The sequence below is a fragment of the Neophocaena asiaeorientalis genome, unplaced genomic scaffold, assembly GCF_003031525.2.
Source record: "Neophocaena asiaeorientalis asiaeorientalis breed wild unplaced genomic scaffold, Neophocaena_asiaeorientalis_V1.1 scaffold527, whole genome shotgun sequence".
Classification (NCBI taxonomy): domain Eukaryota; kingdom Metazoa; phylum Chordata; class Mammalia; order Artiodactyla; family Phocoenidae; genus Neophocaena; species Neophocaena asiaeorientalis.
The window spans coordinates 170,388-189,643 of record NW_020173712.1 but is presented as its reverse complement, the minus strand read 5'-3'; the positions used below and the strand labels follow the sequence as shown (position 1 = coordinate 189,643).

General features: G+C 43.4%; 1 protein-coding gene across 3 annotated transcripts in view; it reads right to left on the bottom strand.

The window, feature by feature from the left end:
• Nucleotides 1–1,614: 1,614 nt before the first annotated feature.
• Nucleotides 1,615–19,256, bottom strand: part of TTC1 (tetratricopeptide repeat domain 1) — a 73,335-nt gene continuing 55,693 nt past the window's right edge. For 2 of the 3 annotated variants that reach the window (XM_024750621.1, XM_024750622.1), the window contains 4 exons: nucleotides 17,706–17,742; nucleotides 13,234–13,382; nucleotides 10,707–10,761; nucleotides 1,618–2,242 (listed from right to left, as the gene is read on the bottom strand). In XM_024750621.1, coding sequence (XP_024606389.1) covers nucleotides 2,109–2,242; nucleotides 10,707–10,761; nucleotides 13,234–13,382; nucleotides 17,706–17,742 — 375 coding nt within the window. In that variant the 3' untranslated portion in view covers nucleotides 1,618–2,108. Of the gene's footprint in view, nucleotides 2,243–10,706; nucleotides 10,762–13,233; nucleotides 13,383–17,705; nucleotides 17,743–19,256 lie in introns of all 3 variants that reach the window. The other variant, XM_024750620.1, reaches the window with a different exon arrangement.

Genomic DNA, 19,256 nt, shown 5'->3' with positions numbered 1-19,256 from the left:
CAGAAAACTAACAGTGATAGATAAACCCCTTGGCTTAAGCAAACTCACACCTACTTAGGTTTCTTTCCTTTCCTTTCCAGGTATATTACTTGGCCCAATCACTAGAAGCACTTAATATTCGCCTTGTTTGGCCTCCTTTAAGATTTCAGCGAGGAAGTGGGGAGGAGGAGGAAGGATGCCTAAGAAGCAAAACCTCTACCCCCTGCAGCAATGGTATTGTCTTAAGAAAGGCTGTTTCCAGGCAAACAGGTTTATTTCCTATTCCTTGGAGACTCAGATAGCCTTCAGGAATCTCAGCCCTGACCATTGCTTAGTCTCAGCAACTGAGGTCAAAAGTCATAATCTGACAAAGTGGTTTTCAAGGTGGTCCAAGGCTCCCCAGGGGTTCCTGAGACCCTTTCATAAGAGGTTATTTGCCTCATTCTGTCACAAGTACACAGGTATGCAGAATTTTCCAGGCTACATGACACGTGATATCGTGACAAAATGAGTACGTAAGCAGATCTATCAAGCCACATGTTAAAGAGATTTGCAAAAACGTAAAACGATGTCTCTCTTCTTACTAAAATGTGATTTTTAGATTTTTTCTAAAATACTTGTATTAACATAAAATGTATTTTGTTGTTTTTAAAGGAATTAATATTTAAGAAATTTCTGTTTTAATTTCGAATACGGTAGGCATGAAGAGATGTAACCCACATAAACCAAAGCGCTCTTTAAATTGTTTTGAGTGTGGAGGGGTCCTGAGATCAAGAGGTCTGAGAAGGGCTGCTCCTGCTCGAGCAGCAGTGCACAGCACCAGCTGCCCAGGATGCACTCATCACTGCTGGGTGGGCCACACGGCTTCCAGCTAAGCTTTCTGTACAACTTGTATGATTTCTCACACACACCTTTCGGGAAAAATCAGATGCCGGATTTATCATAAAGATAGCAAAGCAAAATTAAAAGAATCATTCTCCTTCTCCCTTTCCCCTTACAAAGTGTATGAGGAATTCCATTTCAATCTGGGATAAAGGCTTCGCAAATCACAAAGTGTGGATACAGCATATGATTCCACTGCCTACCCACACACGCTGAGGGGCTCTGAGGAACAGAGCAAAACAGCAGCACAATTCTTAACACTGGGAGCATGCCTACTGCATGTCACTTACAGAATTATACGTGTACTTACTTCATTTCTAAGATGAAACCTGCACGTCACTGCCCTTGACACTCAAACCATAACAATTAAAAGCTTTTCACCAGCACTGATGACTAGAAAAAAAAAAAATCTACCTTTGAAACTTCTGGGTTCATGGAGTCTAAAAGAATATGGTTTTGTTCTGGGATTCACATACCACCATTCCTGAATGAAGCTATTTTAAGTTGAAATTACTAAGATTGATACTTGGTCAAAAACACTGATTTTGTAATTATCTGCACAAACCTGGAGAGGCCCGGGACAGCTTGTAAGGTGGAGTTTCTGAATCCTAATACATGGTAGGATGGTCAGCTCTTCAAGATCATCTTCAAGGTGGCAACTAAGACTCTGGGCAGATTTGTGGAATCCAGTAACGCTGCTCGAAACCAACACTGCTTTAGCTGTTGTTATGGGGACAAAATTCACAACCCAGCTCAGACTGTCACAGAAAGCGTTTATTACCACAGAAGAAATTAGGAGATGTTGGAGCCCACGCAGGGCAGCCTGGGCAGTGCGTGTGATCGGGGCGAGGGAACAGCAGGTGGGGACCCCATTGATCGTGGTTGGGCAGTCTCCGACCAACCTGCTCGGCCCAGGAGACTCCAGCTGGGCTTGTTTTTGTGGAGCTCGGGGAGGTGAGCCTTGACAAGCAGGCTTTCTCCCGGACAAAACAAAGAACAGCCAGAACCAAGGCAACAGCTGCACAGACACCACCTTAAAATGGAAATCAAATTAGGCTCATTACATCAGGAACTGCGTTTCACCCTGATCATAAAACAAGGGGGAGAAGGGAGCACTGGCCTCTACTAGATAGCCTGTCTTTGAGATAAGATGCTGTTAAACGTTAAACACTGGCAGGGCCTTTCCCCTTGCTAACACAGGCAGCATACAATTTCCAAGCCAGCTTTAAAAGCCATTGTTATCTTTGTTATCTGTTATTATCTGGATTTTGAACAAAATTGATGGAGTAGGAGCCAGTAGAGGAATCCTGTTTGATCTGGAAATTCTCTGTGGAGAGTCCAAAAGGCCGAAGAACCAAGTTCCCAAGATCTTTTAGTTTACCTGCAATGTGAAAGCAAAAAGTCCAGTAAATACAGGGAGTCAGCAGAAGCAGGAAGACCCCAAGTGCCTCACTATCTGATTACAAGATTAAAAGAGATTCTCTGCAGTTAAAAAGAAACTCCTGCTTTTAAAATCATGAAACCCTCAGCCCCCAATATACAGCAGAGCAATCACTTCAGCGCCGTCCACCCTGAGCCATGGCTTGCGTAGAGGAGCACAAGGGAGCCCTGCCGCGACAGCAAAGCCTCCTGTCCAGACTGGCCAGAGCCCCCAGGGGACAGGCTCTGGGATGAGCGATGGGCTGCTCTTCCTGGGGCCTGAAGGCCAAGCCTGGCGGGGAGGGCCAAGGCCCCCCCAAGTCTGTTCTCCATGGAACAGCAGAGCAACTTGCTGAATCTAATTCCACTCTGCGGGTTTCTACTGAACCTGGGTTCAAACACAAGAGCCTCCTGCTTTTCAAGTCTTAGCTTCCACACCGAACTCATCATTTCTCAGGAAACGGAAGATCTTGTTCTCTTGCACAGCACCATCACCTCAACAGCCCAGTCTCCCTCCCCAAGTTTCAGGCTTTCCTTGTTAATCACCAGGTGAGTTCACGTCATAAAGACCAAATGAAGACACACAGTATAACCATGGATTTTTATGCTGATTCTCCATACAAGAGGGCCATGGAGTTTATACAGAAGTTGGAGTTTCCAGGACATCTGAGAGATTTACAGGGATATGTGGGCAACAGGATGGAATATCTGAAGCTAGGAGTGTTTTGGAAAATCTTGGTGAGGATGGGTGAATACGTATTTCGACCATTTCTATACCGTTCTAATTTTTCTTGCAGGTCTGCTTCCAATGGAGATGAGGATGAGGGTAAAAGGGAAAGAAACCCCAGATCATCAGAGGTACAGGTTCCTTCCCACCTTGCCCTTGTTAGCAGCTTTGTCCCTCTGAGGTCTCCCACCTTGAAATAAACCCCAGGTAAAGAACTTAAAGATGCATGGCCTTTAAATGTCAAGGCCTTTTCTAGTAACTCTTGGCAACTTTTGGACTCAGTCTAAGATTTAGCCCCCTGGCAGCTCACCATATTCACAGTAAGTTCCCAAAACCCAGACTGACCACTCTCCAGGCAGGCTTCCCAAACTTAAACCTGGAACACATATGCTCAGTGCTGCTGATTAAGAATCACCGTCACAGCTCTTGTCCCTGCACACAGGTGGCAGCACAGAGAGGCCCAGAGCACTGCTGCAGGTAAATGGATGTGTGAATAGGGGATCGCAACAAGCCAAGAAAACAGAGGGCCCCCCCCCCGCCCCCAGGAGAGCGTGAGTTAGCCAGAACTTGGGCAGTCTGTCTGTCTTGGGGCTGAAGAGAGAGGAGAGAGGACAGCGAGGAAACAATCACTTAAAGAAGCCCAATAAAATGTCACTGCTGGCACAATTCTTGGCTCTTCTGACACGGAGTAAAAAGTAAGAAGGAGCCTCAAGGGCCACTCACGTCACAGTCCCCAGGAAGAGCCTGTCCCAGGGCCACTGTGGACTGTCGACCAAGCCAGGGGCCACCACCTGGGCTGGAGGGATCACTGCAAGTCCACCTCGACTGCCAGAACAACAATTTGAAGCGCAAATGTACATATGACTTGGTATCTACTACAGGAGGCACTGGGATCTAAAGAGTACAAGTTATTCTTGGCTTCTGAGATGCTCACAGCCTAGTGGGCAGCCAGACACAAGACTGAGGTGAGTGCAGAGGAGCTCGCAGGCCCGTTCAGGGGTGTAAGGAAGGCGTTTCAGGAGAGACAAGGCTCTGAAGGACGGGGAGCAGTTACTGAAGGTGGTGAAGAGGCCGCTGCACCTGGAGACGGCGGCAAAGCAAGGGCACAAGTATTCATACTGCAGATGGAGAGGGGGCAGGGGGCTTTGCGCAGGCCCGGACTTTGCCTAACTGGTTGGAGGACCTGCCCGCCACAAGGAGCCCTGGACCTTAGCTTGGCTGATTCTGTGGAGTGGCAGCCGTGAACACGTGCTTCTCCAGATGCAGGGAGCACAGTTCTCTCCATGCAGAGGTCGAGGGTCCCATGGCTGTCCACAGTCAGTGGCGGAGCAGGGCAGGGACAGAGCAGGGGCCCCTGTGACAGGTAACTGTGGCTCCCCAGTGGCTTTGCTGAAACGTCCCTGGCACCACCCTGCAGTGCAGGACTTCTCCGAACCAAGTCCTCCCTCTTCCCAGGGACCTGACGCGGCTCCCACTCACGTCCAGCTCCTGCCCCTCTGCCTCACTTTCCCTTGCAGGTGTTTCCTCCAATAAATCTCTTGTGTTTCTTTTTTTTTTTTAATTTATTTTTGGTTGTGCTTGGTCTTCGTTGCAGCGCGTGGGCTTTCTTTAGTTGAGGCGAGTGGGGGCTACTCTTTGTTGCAGTGTACGTGCTTCTCATTGCGGTGGCTTGTCTCTGTTACGGAGCACGGGCTCTAGCTGCACGGGCTTCAGTAGTTGTGGCTCACTGGGCTCAGTAGTTGTGGCTCGCGGGCTCTAGAGCGCAGGCTCGGTAGTTGTGGCGCACGGGCTTTGCTGCTCCGTGGCATGTGGGATCTTCCCGGAGCAGGTCTCAAACCTGTGTCCCCTGTACTGGTAGGCGGATCCTTAACCACTGCGCCACCAGGGAAGTCCTCTCTTGTGTTTCTAATCAAATCTTGCCTTCTGTTTCTCCAAGGACCCAACCTAACACATATGGCATCATTCTTTTTTCCTTTTATTCTCGTATCTCTGCCTTTATAACATTCCACAATAGCTTGACTATTATCGCCAGAACAGTAGAACAGGAGGTGGGAAGTCTGCTTGCTAAATAGACAACGTACATGAAGTCCCTGGAAGGTAGCAGACACGTAAAAAAGACACATGATTAAATAGTCTCCCCATTAGAGAAGACCTGAGGTTAACCTGAGTTGAATTAATTCAACCAACATGTACTAAGTACATACGTGTGGCGGGGATGCAAAGATACAGGACACTGTCTTTACACCAAAATAAGCTTAGATATGATAGAAAATAAGACACACACAGAAGCCAGTTCACATGTAGCTGAGATATAAAATGCTATGAGAGTCAATAAGAAGAAGATGCCCTCCAGCTTGGGCAGGGAGGAGGGAGATCTGGCAGAGCTTTGTGTGTGAGAGTCTGCATTTCAATCACCACCAAAGGACGGGCAGGACTGCAACCATTTGAGATAGAGGGAGTGGGCAGTGCAGGCAAAAATGGTAGGATCAAATGTACGGAGACAGGCAGGCAAGGGTGGGCAGTGTGTCCAAAGGGCTGAAAGGGAGGTGGCAGGGCGCGGCAAAGGCCATTGATGGTTTGAGAACAGCTTTCAGGGTTTATAATGCTACGGGCCAAAGTGAAGAATAAACCACAAGAGGAGAGCCTGGAGGTGGTTCTGGCAGAAAGCTGGTGAGGCATAACGGGAAAGAGGCCGTTTACTCACCGAACAAACATCTGATGTTTACACTGTCAGGTGAGGAAGCTCTGAAATTAGGGGTATGGAAATAACAGACACAAACTATATAGATAAAATAGATAAGCAACAAGGATATACCAGGAATTATACCCATTATCGTGTAATAACCTCAAATGGTGTATAAACTGCAAAAGTACTGAATCGCTATGCTGGGCACCTGAAACACAATACTGTAAATCAACTACACTTCAATTAAAAAAAGCTCTGAAATTAGCGTAGGGCCAATGGGAACATAAGGAAACAGAGCACAACATTAAGGTACAACCAACAAGTCTCGGTGTCTGCAAGATTCACCTTTTACTGTTGATGATGGTGGCAGAGAAGCACCTTCAGCAGAGGTCATGCTCCTTCCTAGCTCTGTACACACACACTCACCATCTTCCTGCTGTTGTTCACAGTCAGGGTGGGCGCTCAGAGACAAAGGCAGCTTCGCTGAACCCAAGACAGGATCATCTGCCAAACTAGCCTATCTGCCACACTTTCCACTGGCTGCCAAATCCCACCCCTCCCCTGACCTGGGCAGTATTAGGTTCCTTTATTTCCACTTGTAGCAAATCTGACACCATGACTCAGCCTGAACGTGCCCACATGTCCCTAACTGTTAGGATCTCATCTATAAGAGATCCCATGGCAAAGAGAAGAGTCCAACACTGCTTGTGCTCAAACAAGAACATTTAAGACTAGAGATCAAGGCTTGGCACTGGATCCAGTTCTGATAAATATTAACTTCTGTGTCTCCAAGCAACACTGTATTATAAAAACCCAACTGACTCATTACACATAATTTCTCTTTAGAGATACTGACTGTGCAGTAGTCAGTTTACCATCAGGAGAGCCTGGAAGGCCATTTGTTTTCACCTCCTTAAGAGCACTGAGGTTGGGACCAGTGGAATAGATCCTTTAGGACTTTCTCCTATTAGGAGAACCAAATCGCATCCAAGTGAATCCTGACACTGCATTTCCTCTTATAAGGCAGAAAACTAAGCCATGAAGCTGTGACTCTTGCTTTCCTCTGAGCAAAAGGCAAATTAAGAGAGCATAGAATAGAGAAAATAAAATTCACACTCAATTCAAATGCTTATATATTAGTCAGCTCTTGGGTGAACGTGGAAGTGGAAAGAAGCCTTACCAAGAACTATCAAAGAGGAGAAGCTACAGGAGTAGCAACTAGGTAACGAAGCAAAAAGCAGGGCATCGAAAACCCAAAACTGACATTCCCTACTGAGGGGGTGACAGCAACACGGAACTGGCTGAGAGATTCTCCAGTGGCCAGAGCACACGGCATGGCATGTGTGGTCCGTAACGAGTATCAGGCAGGGCAGCAGGAAGAGAAATGTGAAAAAAGAGCCTGGATTTCCATACCCACATGTATGGCTTCAGCAGTTTCAAGGGACAGTAACAATTTCGAGGCTCTCTTGTGATATTTGGCAAGGGAGCTGATTCTAGGCCCCTCTATCACTTGCAGAGGGGCACACAATGCACAGGAATAGCCAAAAAACACCTGTTGCATCCTCACAATGACAACGAACAAGTTACTTCCGGCTCCAAATCTAGCTTTTGAACATGGAACATACAAGGTGGTATTCTTAATTCAGTTCACAACTACACACTCATTAGGATGCTAATGGCCAGGAGTGAACACCTGAGTAACTTCAGGAATCAGGAGACCAGCAACACGTTCCAAGAAGGTGGAAGGAGGGCATGGTACAAGTGGAAAACCTGGGCTGGATGCGGAACAAGGCCGCTGTGTGTGCCGAGCAGCTGGGTGCCAGTGAAAGGAAGGTAGGGTTTCTGGGGCAGTGCCTCACCCACGTCTCTTGATCCTTTGGGGGAATCAAAGAGTTTCATGTCACAGCTCTAGGTTTTCCAGGTCAGGACAGCCTCTCGACTGAGGTAGGAAGAGCAGATCCCCTGGAATTGTTGGAACAGAAGCTAAATGCTCTGAGTCTCTTGGGGTGCTCTGTCCAGGACATCTTTCCCGCCTCATCACACCACTGACTATACCCTGAAGTCATTCCCTGGCTATAACAGCCACCAGGCTATCTTCCCAGAGAAAAGGACAAAAGGAAACACTCCAGTTACTGACCCCTTTCCTCAAATCTAAACTGCATGATTGTCCCTCTCTGGCAAGGACTGTGGCACTATGAGTGACTGCCACCCTGGGTCTCCACTCCTGCTCTAAGGATGACATTTATAAATGACAGACTAAGAAGAGAGGAGCAAGTATGTTCTACCCATTCATAATTCCAATTAGAATTTCTTTTCCCAAGAAGGGGGGTACGTGGCTCTTCTTTCTAACAAAAAAGGAAGTCAAGTTACAGAGAGAAAAGGAAAAGCAAGTCAAGATTATCGAACAAACTTAAAGACAATCTTATTTTGTTAAATTATCACATAATGTAGTAAATGCCAGTGAGAAATGGTGTTAAGCAGTTTTAAAAATCTTTAACTGCCAATCTTCCAGCAGAAGCCATCATTCCCAGAGAAACTTAGCACTAAAAATCATGCAGTCCACTGCAAAAAGCTTGCTCAGAACTTCTAAGCAAGTGACGTTACTCTGCGCTTCTAGAGGGACCAGCCTCCAAAAATCTCAAAGCACATGAATTAAAGGTGGTTCATCTGTAACAAGGAAGGAAGAACACCAGAAAGCTCTTGTGGGGCTGAGAGTGATTTCTCCCTTTAAGGCTCTCCTACGGGAGGTGATACCCAGAACAAATTTTTATTCATGATCCTTATATTCATTAAGAATATAAAGGAAGGGGCTTCCCTGGTGGCGCAGTGGTTAAGAATCTGCCTGCCAATGCAGGGGCATGGGTTCAAGCCCTGGTCCGGGAAGATCCCACATACCGTGGAGCAACTAAGCCCGTGAGCCACAACTACTGAGCCCATGTGCCACAACTACTGGAGCCCGTGCGCCTAGAGCCCATGTTCCACAACAAGAGAAGCCACTGCAACGAGAAGCCCACGTGCTGCAATGAAGAGCAGCCCCTGCTCACTGCAACTAGAGAAAACCTGCGTGCAGCAAGGAAGACCCAACGCAGACAAAAGTCATAATAAAAAAAAATATATATATAAAAGAGTCCAGCCATTCAGACTACTGATGTGTAACAACAAACTGACATATTACTTACCAAGCAACTTAAGTTGTTTATGAAGGGAACAACATAAGTAAAAGCCAAAGCCACAAGACAGGAAACATCAGCTCATAAGAATTTAGAGTGACAGGGACAGATGGAAGTTTTGATTCCATCTGGAACTGACAATGGCAGTAAGATCCAATTTACACCTATCCCTTTACTTTTCCATATTGGTTCGAAACCAATGGACCCAGGGACCAGTGCCTAAGTGTCTTTTCCAAAACCACTATGCTCATTCTCCAAGTCATCTCTTTCAGCATGAAATCCAGCTCAGCTAAATGCAAATTCTTTCCTTCCTTTTTTTTTTTTTTTTCTGCTAAAATAAAGCATCATTGTGAATAGGTAAGAAAATGCTCTCTTCCCTCTTCTTTGAAGAAAAAGTACCTCCAAAATAACTTTTCTGCTCAAACATGGTGTCAAATTTAATTAAATATGTAAATTAGGGAAAGAGCCAATTTTGGAAAAACTGAGGAAGGCTCCAGAAATCTCCCCAAGTCTGATGCATCTCCCCTTGGAGTCTGAGTCTATCCAGCAGGGGCGAGGGCTTTGGATCGACTAGGTTAGTGGCTTCTTCTCAATCAACTTTGCTATCAGAGTGATCTTTGGGGAAATCTGTCTCATTCTCTGGATACTGATGCCCAAAGGCCATAAATGGCCAGGCTCAATTTATTTTAAATGATTTTCCTTTAGTCCCATGTGATTGCAATTCACAATATAGATCTAGAAAATATTCATAAGGAAAAATATATAGGAGATCCTGAACAGAGAACTATCAGACAGGTTATAAGCAGACTATGCTGGGCAGGTCTCTGTCCAGGAACCTTTACTCCCCTTCGTCAAGCAGACTGTTCATGAGAGGAACTCTGTAATTCCAACTATAAACATGCTTTGGCAAATACAAGAAGTAACTAAAACATGGGTCAAATGAAACCATTTCCCCGACCCCCCAACCCACAGTTTTTTCCCCCTTCCTATTTACTACTAATTCTTGCCCTCGCATGTGTTCTCAAACACTAAAGGGACTCTGAACGCCATTTTCAAAACAAAAGTCCCCTTGGTTTTGACATGGTATTGGCTTGTACTGATTGCATCCTAATGAACGTAAAACCTGAAGTTGGGACTTCCCTGGTGGGGCAGTGGTTAAGAATCCGCCTATCGATGCAGGGGACATGGGTTCTATCCCTGGTCCAGGAAGATCCCACATGCCACGGAGCAACTAAGCCCATGCGCCACAACTACTGAGCCCATGCTCCACAACTACTGAAGCCCGCGCACCTAGAGCCCGTGCTCCACAAGAGAGGCCACCGCAATGAGAAGCCCACGCACCGCAACGAAGAGTAGCCCCCGCTCGCCACAACTAGGGAAAGCGCACACACAGCAACGAAGACCCAGTGCAGCCAAATATAAATAAATAGATAAAAAACACAAAACCCAAAAAACCTGAAGTTGTTTACTCAAATGAAGAAATTCAACTGTTTTTATGAAATTCATGATCTGAAATAAAGGTTGGTGGCAGCCCAGGTTGGGAGTTAATTATGTTTGCATTCTTGAAGGGAGGAAAATTTTCCAAAAACAAAAAAAACAACCCCACAAAATGGAAGTTTAGTTTTTGAAAAGCTGCTATCCACTCTAAACCACACTGCTCCTTCTAGAGTTAAAAATGGCTAAGAACTCATTAGCCCCACGGTACTGGTGCCCACAACAAACAAAGGGCCCCAAAGCTATTTCTAACTGCTGTATTCTCCTCTAATGAATAAAAGTACTGACGGCCCCAGCCCCGGCTTCCTAGCTATTTATGGTCAAGAGAAGGTAAGGGAAGCAGACTTACCTAACATATCTTCCTTTAGTCTTTCATTACGTTCCTCAATTTGCTTAGGTAACCTCTGAGGGAAAAAGCACCAAAACATGGGTTGTGAAAATCTTTTGGCTTTAATTTGAATTTGAGAAACATTAAAAACCTCATGTGAAAGTGAGACCAGGTTAAGTACATATACATGAGCCTATTAAACATAGCGAAGAACAAATGTCTGTCTGTGGGGAAGCTACAGAGACTGGAGTTTGGTTTGGTTCAAGGCTATATTCCCAGTTCTTAGCAGAGTGGCCCAAGGAGGACCTCAATAAAAACTTGGTGAAACACACACACACACACACACACACACACACACACACACACACAGAAAACGTCTGAAAGGATACAAACCAGATGTTTACAGGAGTATATTTAGGTGGTGGGATTATAGGTGATATTTATATTATTAATTTTTTTGCTCATTTGTATTTTTTAACTTGAAGTCCTTTCTTTATATAATCTAATTTGTTGAGAAAGCATCAGATCGTTTCAACCTTGGCACTACTGATATTTTGGACTGGGTAACTGCTGTAGGGCTGTCCTGTGCATTGTAGAATGTTTAGAGCATTCCTGGCCTCCACACACCAGATGCCAACAGTACCCTCCCAGTCATGACAAAGTGCCTCCCCACGCTGCCAAATGCCCCCTGGAACCAAATCACCTCCAGCTGACCTGGATTAGAGTCTTCTATGGTCACTTTTAGCTCTGTAATTGCCCCCAAGTACTCTGGGAGTCCAGTATTAATTCAGTTGTAATAATTCAAGATAAAATAAATTCTTTATGCATATAACAGCTAGCTTTAAAAAAAGGCTCCCGGGGCTTCCCTGGTGGCGCAGTGGTTGAGAGTCTGCCTGCCGATGCAAGGGACGTGGGTTCGAGCCCTGGTCCGGGAAGATCCCACATGCCGTGGAGCGGCTGGGCCCCTGAGCCATGGCCACCGAGCCTGCGCTCCACAACGGGAGAGGCCACAACAGTGAGAGGGCCGCGTACCGCAAAAAAAAAAAAAAAAAAAAAAAAGGCTCCCTTTCACGGAACTCTTAAAACTAATTTGACAAGGATAAAGGCTACCAAGAATTTAGCCAAGATTTTAAGAACTCTATTCCCTTTCCTCATGTCAAATTTAAGTTAATCCTAACACCATTCAGAGATACGTTAAAAGTCAGATAAAGGATTCAAACTGCCTTCAAATTGCTTATGTATTTTAATTACCCAAAAGAGCCCTTCTCCCATTATTCAAAAGATCTGTTGTTACTGAAGGAATTCACCTCAAGTGGGTATAAAAACAAAGCAAAACAAAACCCAAACCACCTAGAATATTAGTGCAGGGAGAGGAGTCAACATTTCTCAGGTCCGCTTGGTGGAATAACAGTCCCGTGAACTAGACGGGAACCTGTATAGCAGGGGCTCAGATGCCCTCAGGGGCCAGAGGGGAAAGGTAGTAAGTAATGGACCGGGTGTTAGGCAAGAGTACGGGCATGCTCAGCGTGGAATCGAGAGCGCCAGCTGAGCGCCAGCGTGTGGGAGCTCAAGGAGGAGCCAGCACGTCCGCATCTTCCACTTTCAAGAGGAGCCCGACTTAGATTTTCATCTAGTAAAATCTTTCCATTTGTAAATGTTGGCAAGTGCCCTTAATTCCAAAAACAAAACCGAGAAGTCTGGCTTAAATAAAAGACTCCTGTAGCTCCCCGGCTCCTGCCACCTCTGTGGCATACTGGGTTCAGAATCACCTCTCCATCCTAATGGCCCTCTGAAAAGTCTGGCAGCAAAGAAACCTGTTTGGTTAAAGCCAGTGTTTGTCGAACTTACTTGAACACACATTATTTTGGGGCAATAAGATACACACATCCAATACTGCAGTATATCCTTCAGAGTGTATGTTGCTCTGTGTGTTAGAGATAATCAAAGAGTGGTGCTAAAGGTAAGAGCACAAATCTGGAGTTATTTTTAAAGGGAGGAAAACCAGTAACATTTAGTTAACTTACAATTGACATAAAAAATATTATGTCATTTAGAAGCAAAAGGATTGTTAGTGCCAAGGACAAGAACTAGAGTCATTTTAAGAGAGAGAAGAAAGTTAGTTTAGGATATATTCAATTGGAAATGTGCTGGCCATATAACAATGAATAGAAACTTGGTGACTGAGTAAGGAAAAGGATGACAAGAAAACCAGAAATTTGTTACCTGTAATATTAAGACTCACTTTCAACTAAACCAGGCACCTACAAGTAGACAAGATTTCCCAGTCCAACAATGAAATTACCGTCTTGTCAACCCTAGAGGTTAGAGGTTTGAGGTTTACACAGATAACACTTTTAGAATGAAGATTAAATAGTACATGGTACAGTGGGTGTGTGGCCACCACTTCAAAGTTCTATCTCCCATATATTCTGATAAGCTTCTCAAAAGCTTAGAAATGGCATATAGTTGTGTCTCTAAGGATCATTTAACATTCACCGAGTAGCAACACAAGGAATAGAAAATATTTTTGTAAAAAAATTAGGTTTACCATACAAGCTTCTCTTGCTTGATGTACTGACGGATCTTTTTCTAGTATGGATTTATAGTCTTCCAGGGCTTCATCCAGCTTGTCAGTCTTCTCGTACAACTCCGCTCTCCTCAATATTGCCCTGATATAGCTGGGGTTTAACTGAATTGCTATAAAAAGAGAAGAAATAATTGTCACCATGAGGAAAAAGGGCCTATACATCCTCAGCTATATCAAGTTTATTACTCTCCATGGGTCCATAAGGAAAAGTTATTTGTCAAAGGACATACCTACAGTTGGCAAACTTCTTCTGTAAAGGGCAGATAGTAAAGATTTTAGACTTTGTGGGATAGACCGTCTGTTACAGCTACTGAACTCTGCTATTGTAGCAGAAAGCAAGCATAGATGATGCATAAGCAGATAAGGTTAGCTGTATCACAATAAGCCTTTATTTATGAATACTGAAGTCTGAAGTTCACATAATTTTTATGTGTCTTGAAATATTACGTCTCTTTTACTTCCAACCATTTAATGTAAAAACCGTTCTTAGCTTGTAGGCTGTAAAAAAGCAGGTGGCATGCAGGCTGGATTTGGCTTTGTTGACTGTAGTTTACCAAACCCTGGTCCATACCCAAGTCCTGCTTTCCACCTACTTGTCCTTCACCCACTTCAGAACAGACCAAAACACAGAGCTCAAGGCACAGTGAAAAAGTAAGAGGGAATTTGAAGGCACATATTAAAAAATTGAGGGAGAACTTTGGTGGCAGGCTCTGCTATCATTCTCTCTTTTCTAGGCCTCAGCTACTGCGGTCGTGCCTTGACTCCTGAGGTTACATTTTTAGCTAAATCCTCACTGTTCCTCAAACTCCCGCTCTAACACCCTTAGATCACTGGCACATAATATCCTCTCCTTTTTCCAACAACAACCCTTCTAATAATCCAGTGCCCGCGTTTTGGTTCAAGTATACTACATTCTTGTATTCTTTTTTGAGTTGTTTCTTTCTCTGTTAGAAAGCAATATCATGGCTCTAGAACTTTTTTCTTTTCAAGTGATATACTCATTTTTAAATTCACTCATGCTTTCAGTAACTATTTATTTAGTACCTAATATATGCACCTAGTGCCGTGTATCTCTGGAGTATAGTAGTGGCAAACAGAACAGATTACGTCCACGTTCTCATGAAGCTTTAAGCTATTCTAGGAGGCAAGAGAAGATGGCATACAAATAATTTCAGATAGTTTTGTGCTGTAGAGAAAAATAAAACAAGGTGATGTAAATTCAGGTGAAGAGGGGAATAAGTAACTTTAGAGAGTGGTCAAATACGAAAAAGGATTATTTGAGGGAGGCCAGCCATTTGAAAAGCTGAGGAAGAGCATACAGGAAAAAGGACTAACAAGAGTAAAGGCTCTAAAGCAAGAATAACTTTGACGTGTTTGTTGGTGACTAGGTAAGGGCTGTGGAAGAGATGAGGTTGAAGATACGCAACAAGCAGGTCATGGAGGCCTTGCTGGCCAGGGAAAGGAGCTTGGACTTTTTCTTAAGTGTGATACGAAGCCACTGGAATGTTTTCAAGCAGATCAAGACATAATCTGATTTACAGTTTTAAAGGATCACTTTGGCTACAGTGTGGAGGGGACGAGGGGAAGCAGAGACATCTGGGATGTCACTGCAATGGTCCAGATGAGAGAGGATGCTGACTAAGCTGCTAACAGTGGAGATGAAAAGGAGAGGCCAGATTAAGGAAATGTCTTTGAATCAGAGCCCAAAGGATTTGCTAATTAATTAAGCCATGTGGAATGAAAGAAAGAGCAATCAGGGATGACTCCAAAGGTTTTAGTTTCAGCAAGTAAATAATGGATAATAATGCCATTCATTAGAATGAAAAAAACTAACCTCAAGTTGTATTCACGCATGCATGCGTGGGGACTGCGGAGGCACCAGAGTCTGCTCTGGGCACGTTAAATCTGCAATGCCTACTAGACATCCCAGAGATGTCAACTTTGCAATGGGATACAGGGCTCCAGACTACAGGGCAGAGCCAAAAATATAAACTATAGCATAGAGATGGGTTATTTAAAGTTGCAGAACTAGATGAGATCACATAGGGAGAAAATATAGAGGGAAAAAAAAAAGAGGGCCCTATAGATGAAGAACTAGGGACTTCCAAAATGATGAGGCTGACAGAGAAGCCAGCAAAAGAGACTAAAAAGGAATAGCCAATGAAACAGAAGAAAATGAGGAATGACACACTGTGTTAAATGCTTTTGGGAAGTCAAGTAAGATGAGGATAGAGAAGCAACTACTGAACAAGAGGAAGGTGTTGGTGACCTTTACAAGATGGGTTTCAGGGGCATGAATGAAACAGAAGTCCAATGGATGTGTGAGGAGAGAATGGGAGAAGACAAAGGAGACACAGTAGGTATAGACAATCTTTCAATGAAGCAGACCAGAGAAATGGGACAGGGGTTGGAGGGGGATACTGGTTCAGGAGTAGGTTTTCTGAAAGAACCCAAACCTCAACATTTCAACTTTACATGCTGTCAATCTCCGCTTAGTCCAGCACATCATATTCTCTTAAAATATTCCCAACTACATAATACTCACAGGAAAAAAAAAAATACTCCAGTGACTTCTACTACATCTTTTAAAAAACGGAACCCCCTAATTTACATTTTAACTCAGATACTGCCCCCTTCTCAACTAGTGGATAGCTTCTAACAATGCAAATATGTATTGAAGAGAAAGAATTCTTCCCATGATTACTTTTTTTTTTGGCCACGCCTCAAAGCTTACAGGATCTCAGTTCCTGGACCAGAGATTGAACCCGGGCCCTGGCAGTGAAAGCACCGAGTCCTAACCACTGGACAGCCAGGGAATTCCCCATGATTACTTTATAAAAACCTCAAATGTCAACTTTTCACTGTAACTTGTGATTTTCTTTCTCAATCCATATAAACAGAATTAACTTAAACTTTATGTATGCCAAGGCTAAAAGACCAAAGGTGACTAGCATTAAATATTGTTCCATATAACTGGTAGTAATGAGCTCCAAATATGACCTCAGAAATAAGCTAAGTCCTTTGCCAGGGTTTATGCACTGAGTGGGCATGTGTTTGGGGGGGGTTAGTGGGAGGAGAAGGGTCCTTAATACAAATAAACCATACTAGTGTCAACGTATTTGGCCTATGGGTTCAACAACCCATACGCAGCCCATAACAACTAAGTATAAGCACATGAATACTGATTTAACCAAATCCAAAAACAAATCTGGAAAACACTTTGGTTGGAAATACTTTCCTTCCCCTTCCTCCCATTTTCTTGGCTCCTACACTGAGGGTTACAGCTAGAAATGAATTCTCTTTCCTAGTGTATACCCTGCTAATCAGGCTTACAAGGCATTTTCTCACTGTTTGGGTTACAGAGAAAAGAACTGAAAATCAGAATCTTGTTCCTAATTTAAACTCTTCAAACCCACACATCTCACACAGATTAAGGTTGAACACCTTCTTCCAAACAAAACAGTACATTCAGAATTAGTTGCAGTCCAAGATAAATAGATCAGAAGAAGTTTGTTAGATTCTAACAGGTTCCTTCAGATACTCTATAGAAATACCAAGGATAAAGAAAAGAAATCCAGTAGAGAGGGTGACTAATTCATGTTAAAAAAAACCAAAAAAACATAACAGAAGAGGGAATTCATGCTTGGTTTGAGAGTGGGATTAGATTATATATAAGGTTCTTTCCAACTCTATGATTCTCTCAGAGAAAATATTATCCAAAGGAGGAAAATGGAAAAAAAAGCAACAACAACCCACAAATTACAAGAGTAGTAATTAGCTAGAAAGACTCATGAGAGTAGCAAGATGCAAGGAAAATGACTGCATGTTCTCCACACCAAGACAAGACAACCGTCTGGCCTATCAGGAAATCTGTGGAAAAAACAATGGTGATCCTATGTCTGGGGCTGTCTCTATCAGTTGGTAGAACGAAAAGACCACGATGGAACTCAGATAGCAGAGGCTTGATTCACTGTGTGGAACCTGAAAGGATAATTAAAATGATGGCATGGAGGTTTGGATTAAGTACTATATCTGAAAAGAGTACCAATTCCCTAACAGCAACTGCCCTTCCAAACACAGATTCAGGTGCCCCAACAGCAGCTAACTAAGATCTTCAACTTCAGTTTCAAAGGAGAGTAATTTGGACATACAGGGAATAAACTCTGTCTCTGTGGCCAAGGTAGCTTGGAATTATTCTCCATATATTTACCAATACAGGATAAATGGACTGAACTATCCATTCAAAAGCATGCTTACACTAAGACAACTACTGTGCAGTACCTCTAAGAAAGGCCGAGAGCTTCTTCTTTAACTGCCTCAGAAGAAGAGTACATGTGTACAAGTAAACACCTGATTGAGAGCCTCCTTATTTGCTTGTCTAGCTGAGGTAATGCTTTTGTATGTTAACATGCAACAAGACCAAAAAGCTGTACCTTTGCTGCAGTCACTGATGGCCATCTCTTTCTTGTCCTAAAAGGAAATAGATCATTAATATGTCACCCTAATTCTGTCACAATAGCCCAAAGGCTCAATGACATATGCTGATCATTAATAATTGCTTATGGAGATGCAGAATGCTTTTCAAGGAAATAACACCAAAACACGTGTGTTACTTCCAAGCTAAAATTCAAACTATGCTCACAGCTCTAACTTGAAAGCCTCCTGGTGACAAATTATTCAAGTAGCTTTTTCCTAAAGTATCTTTAAAGACTGTTGCAATTGACTTGTTATATTTGCAAGACACTTTACATTAGAATATTGCAGTGAGACAACTTTGTGATCAATTAACAGGGCAAATGACTGATATATGAATAACTGAATTAATAACCCTCCTCTTTGGCTAGCTGTTATATATCGCACCCAAAGTGGTATCTTGAAAATGTATACAGATGGTCCATCTACAGACACTGTATGGTTTGTCGCGTAGTCTCAGTTATGAACCTTAATTTATCCACTGATGAAACAAAAATACCAAACAATTCACTAAATAAGATATCTAACTAATATGACTTGCTGAACTGCGAAGCATGGCACAGTGGAAAGAACACAGGATATCAAAAGAACTAGATTCTAGTTTCAGCTCTGACACTAATCTGCTATTTAACTTTCCTAAGCTCTAAATGTCTATTTTCCCCAAATTAGAAATTTTCTACAATGTTAGAGAAATGTGAGTTCAAATAAACATTCAATACTTCCATAATGGCTACTGTAGGAAATGCCAAATATTTTGCAGAATATTTTAGAGCAATGTCTACCAAAATGAGTTTCAGGATTCAATCAGAAACAGTTCCAGGATGGGGAGTGACTGCTTAATGGGTTTCCTTTTAGGGTCATAAAAAAAATTTTGGAACCAGACAGTAGTGACGGCTGCCTAACACTGTGAATGTATCCAGTGCCACTGTGAATGGCACTGAATTGTATACTTTAAAATGGTTAAAATGGTCAATTTTGTAGCATGTGTATTTTACCCACAATAAGCAAAAAAGGTTCCAGAGTCATTTGGGAAACACTAACTATATTACCTCTTCCAATGTTCATCATAGCAATTCACATATTAAAAACTCTAACAAGAAAGAAGTCCTGTAGTAAAGAAATCTGTAAGTCAGTATTTCCCCAACTTATTAGATTTCTATAAATCTAAGATACAACTTCATATTTTAACTGAAATAGGAGTAAATCTTTATAACTTTTAAAAATAATTAATTAATTAATTTATGGCTGCACTGGGTCTTCGTTGCTGTGCACGGGCTTTCTCTAGTTGTGGTGAGCGGGGGCTACTCTTTGTTGTGGTGCGCGGGCTTCTCATTGCAGTGGCTTCTCTTGCTGCGGAGCACAGGCTCTATGCACACGGACTTCAGTTGTTGTGGAACGCAGGCTCAGTAGTTGTGGCACATGGGCTTAGTTGCTCCATGGCATGTGGGATCTTCCCTGACCAGGGCTCAAACCTGTGTCCCCTGCATTGGCAGGTAGATTCTTAAGCACTG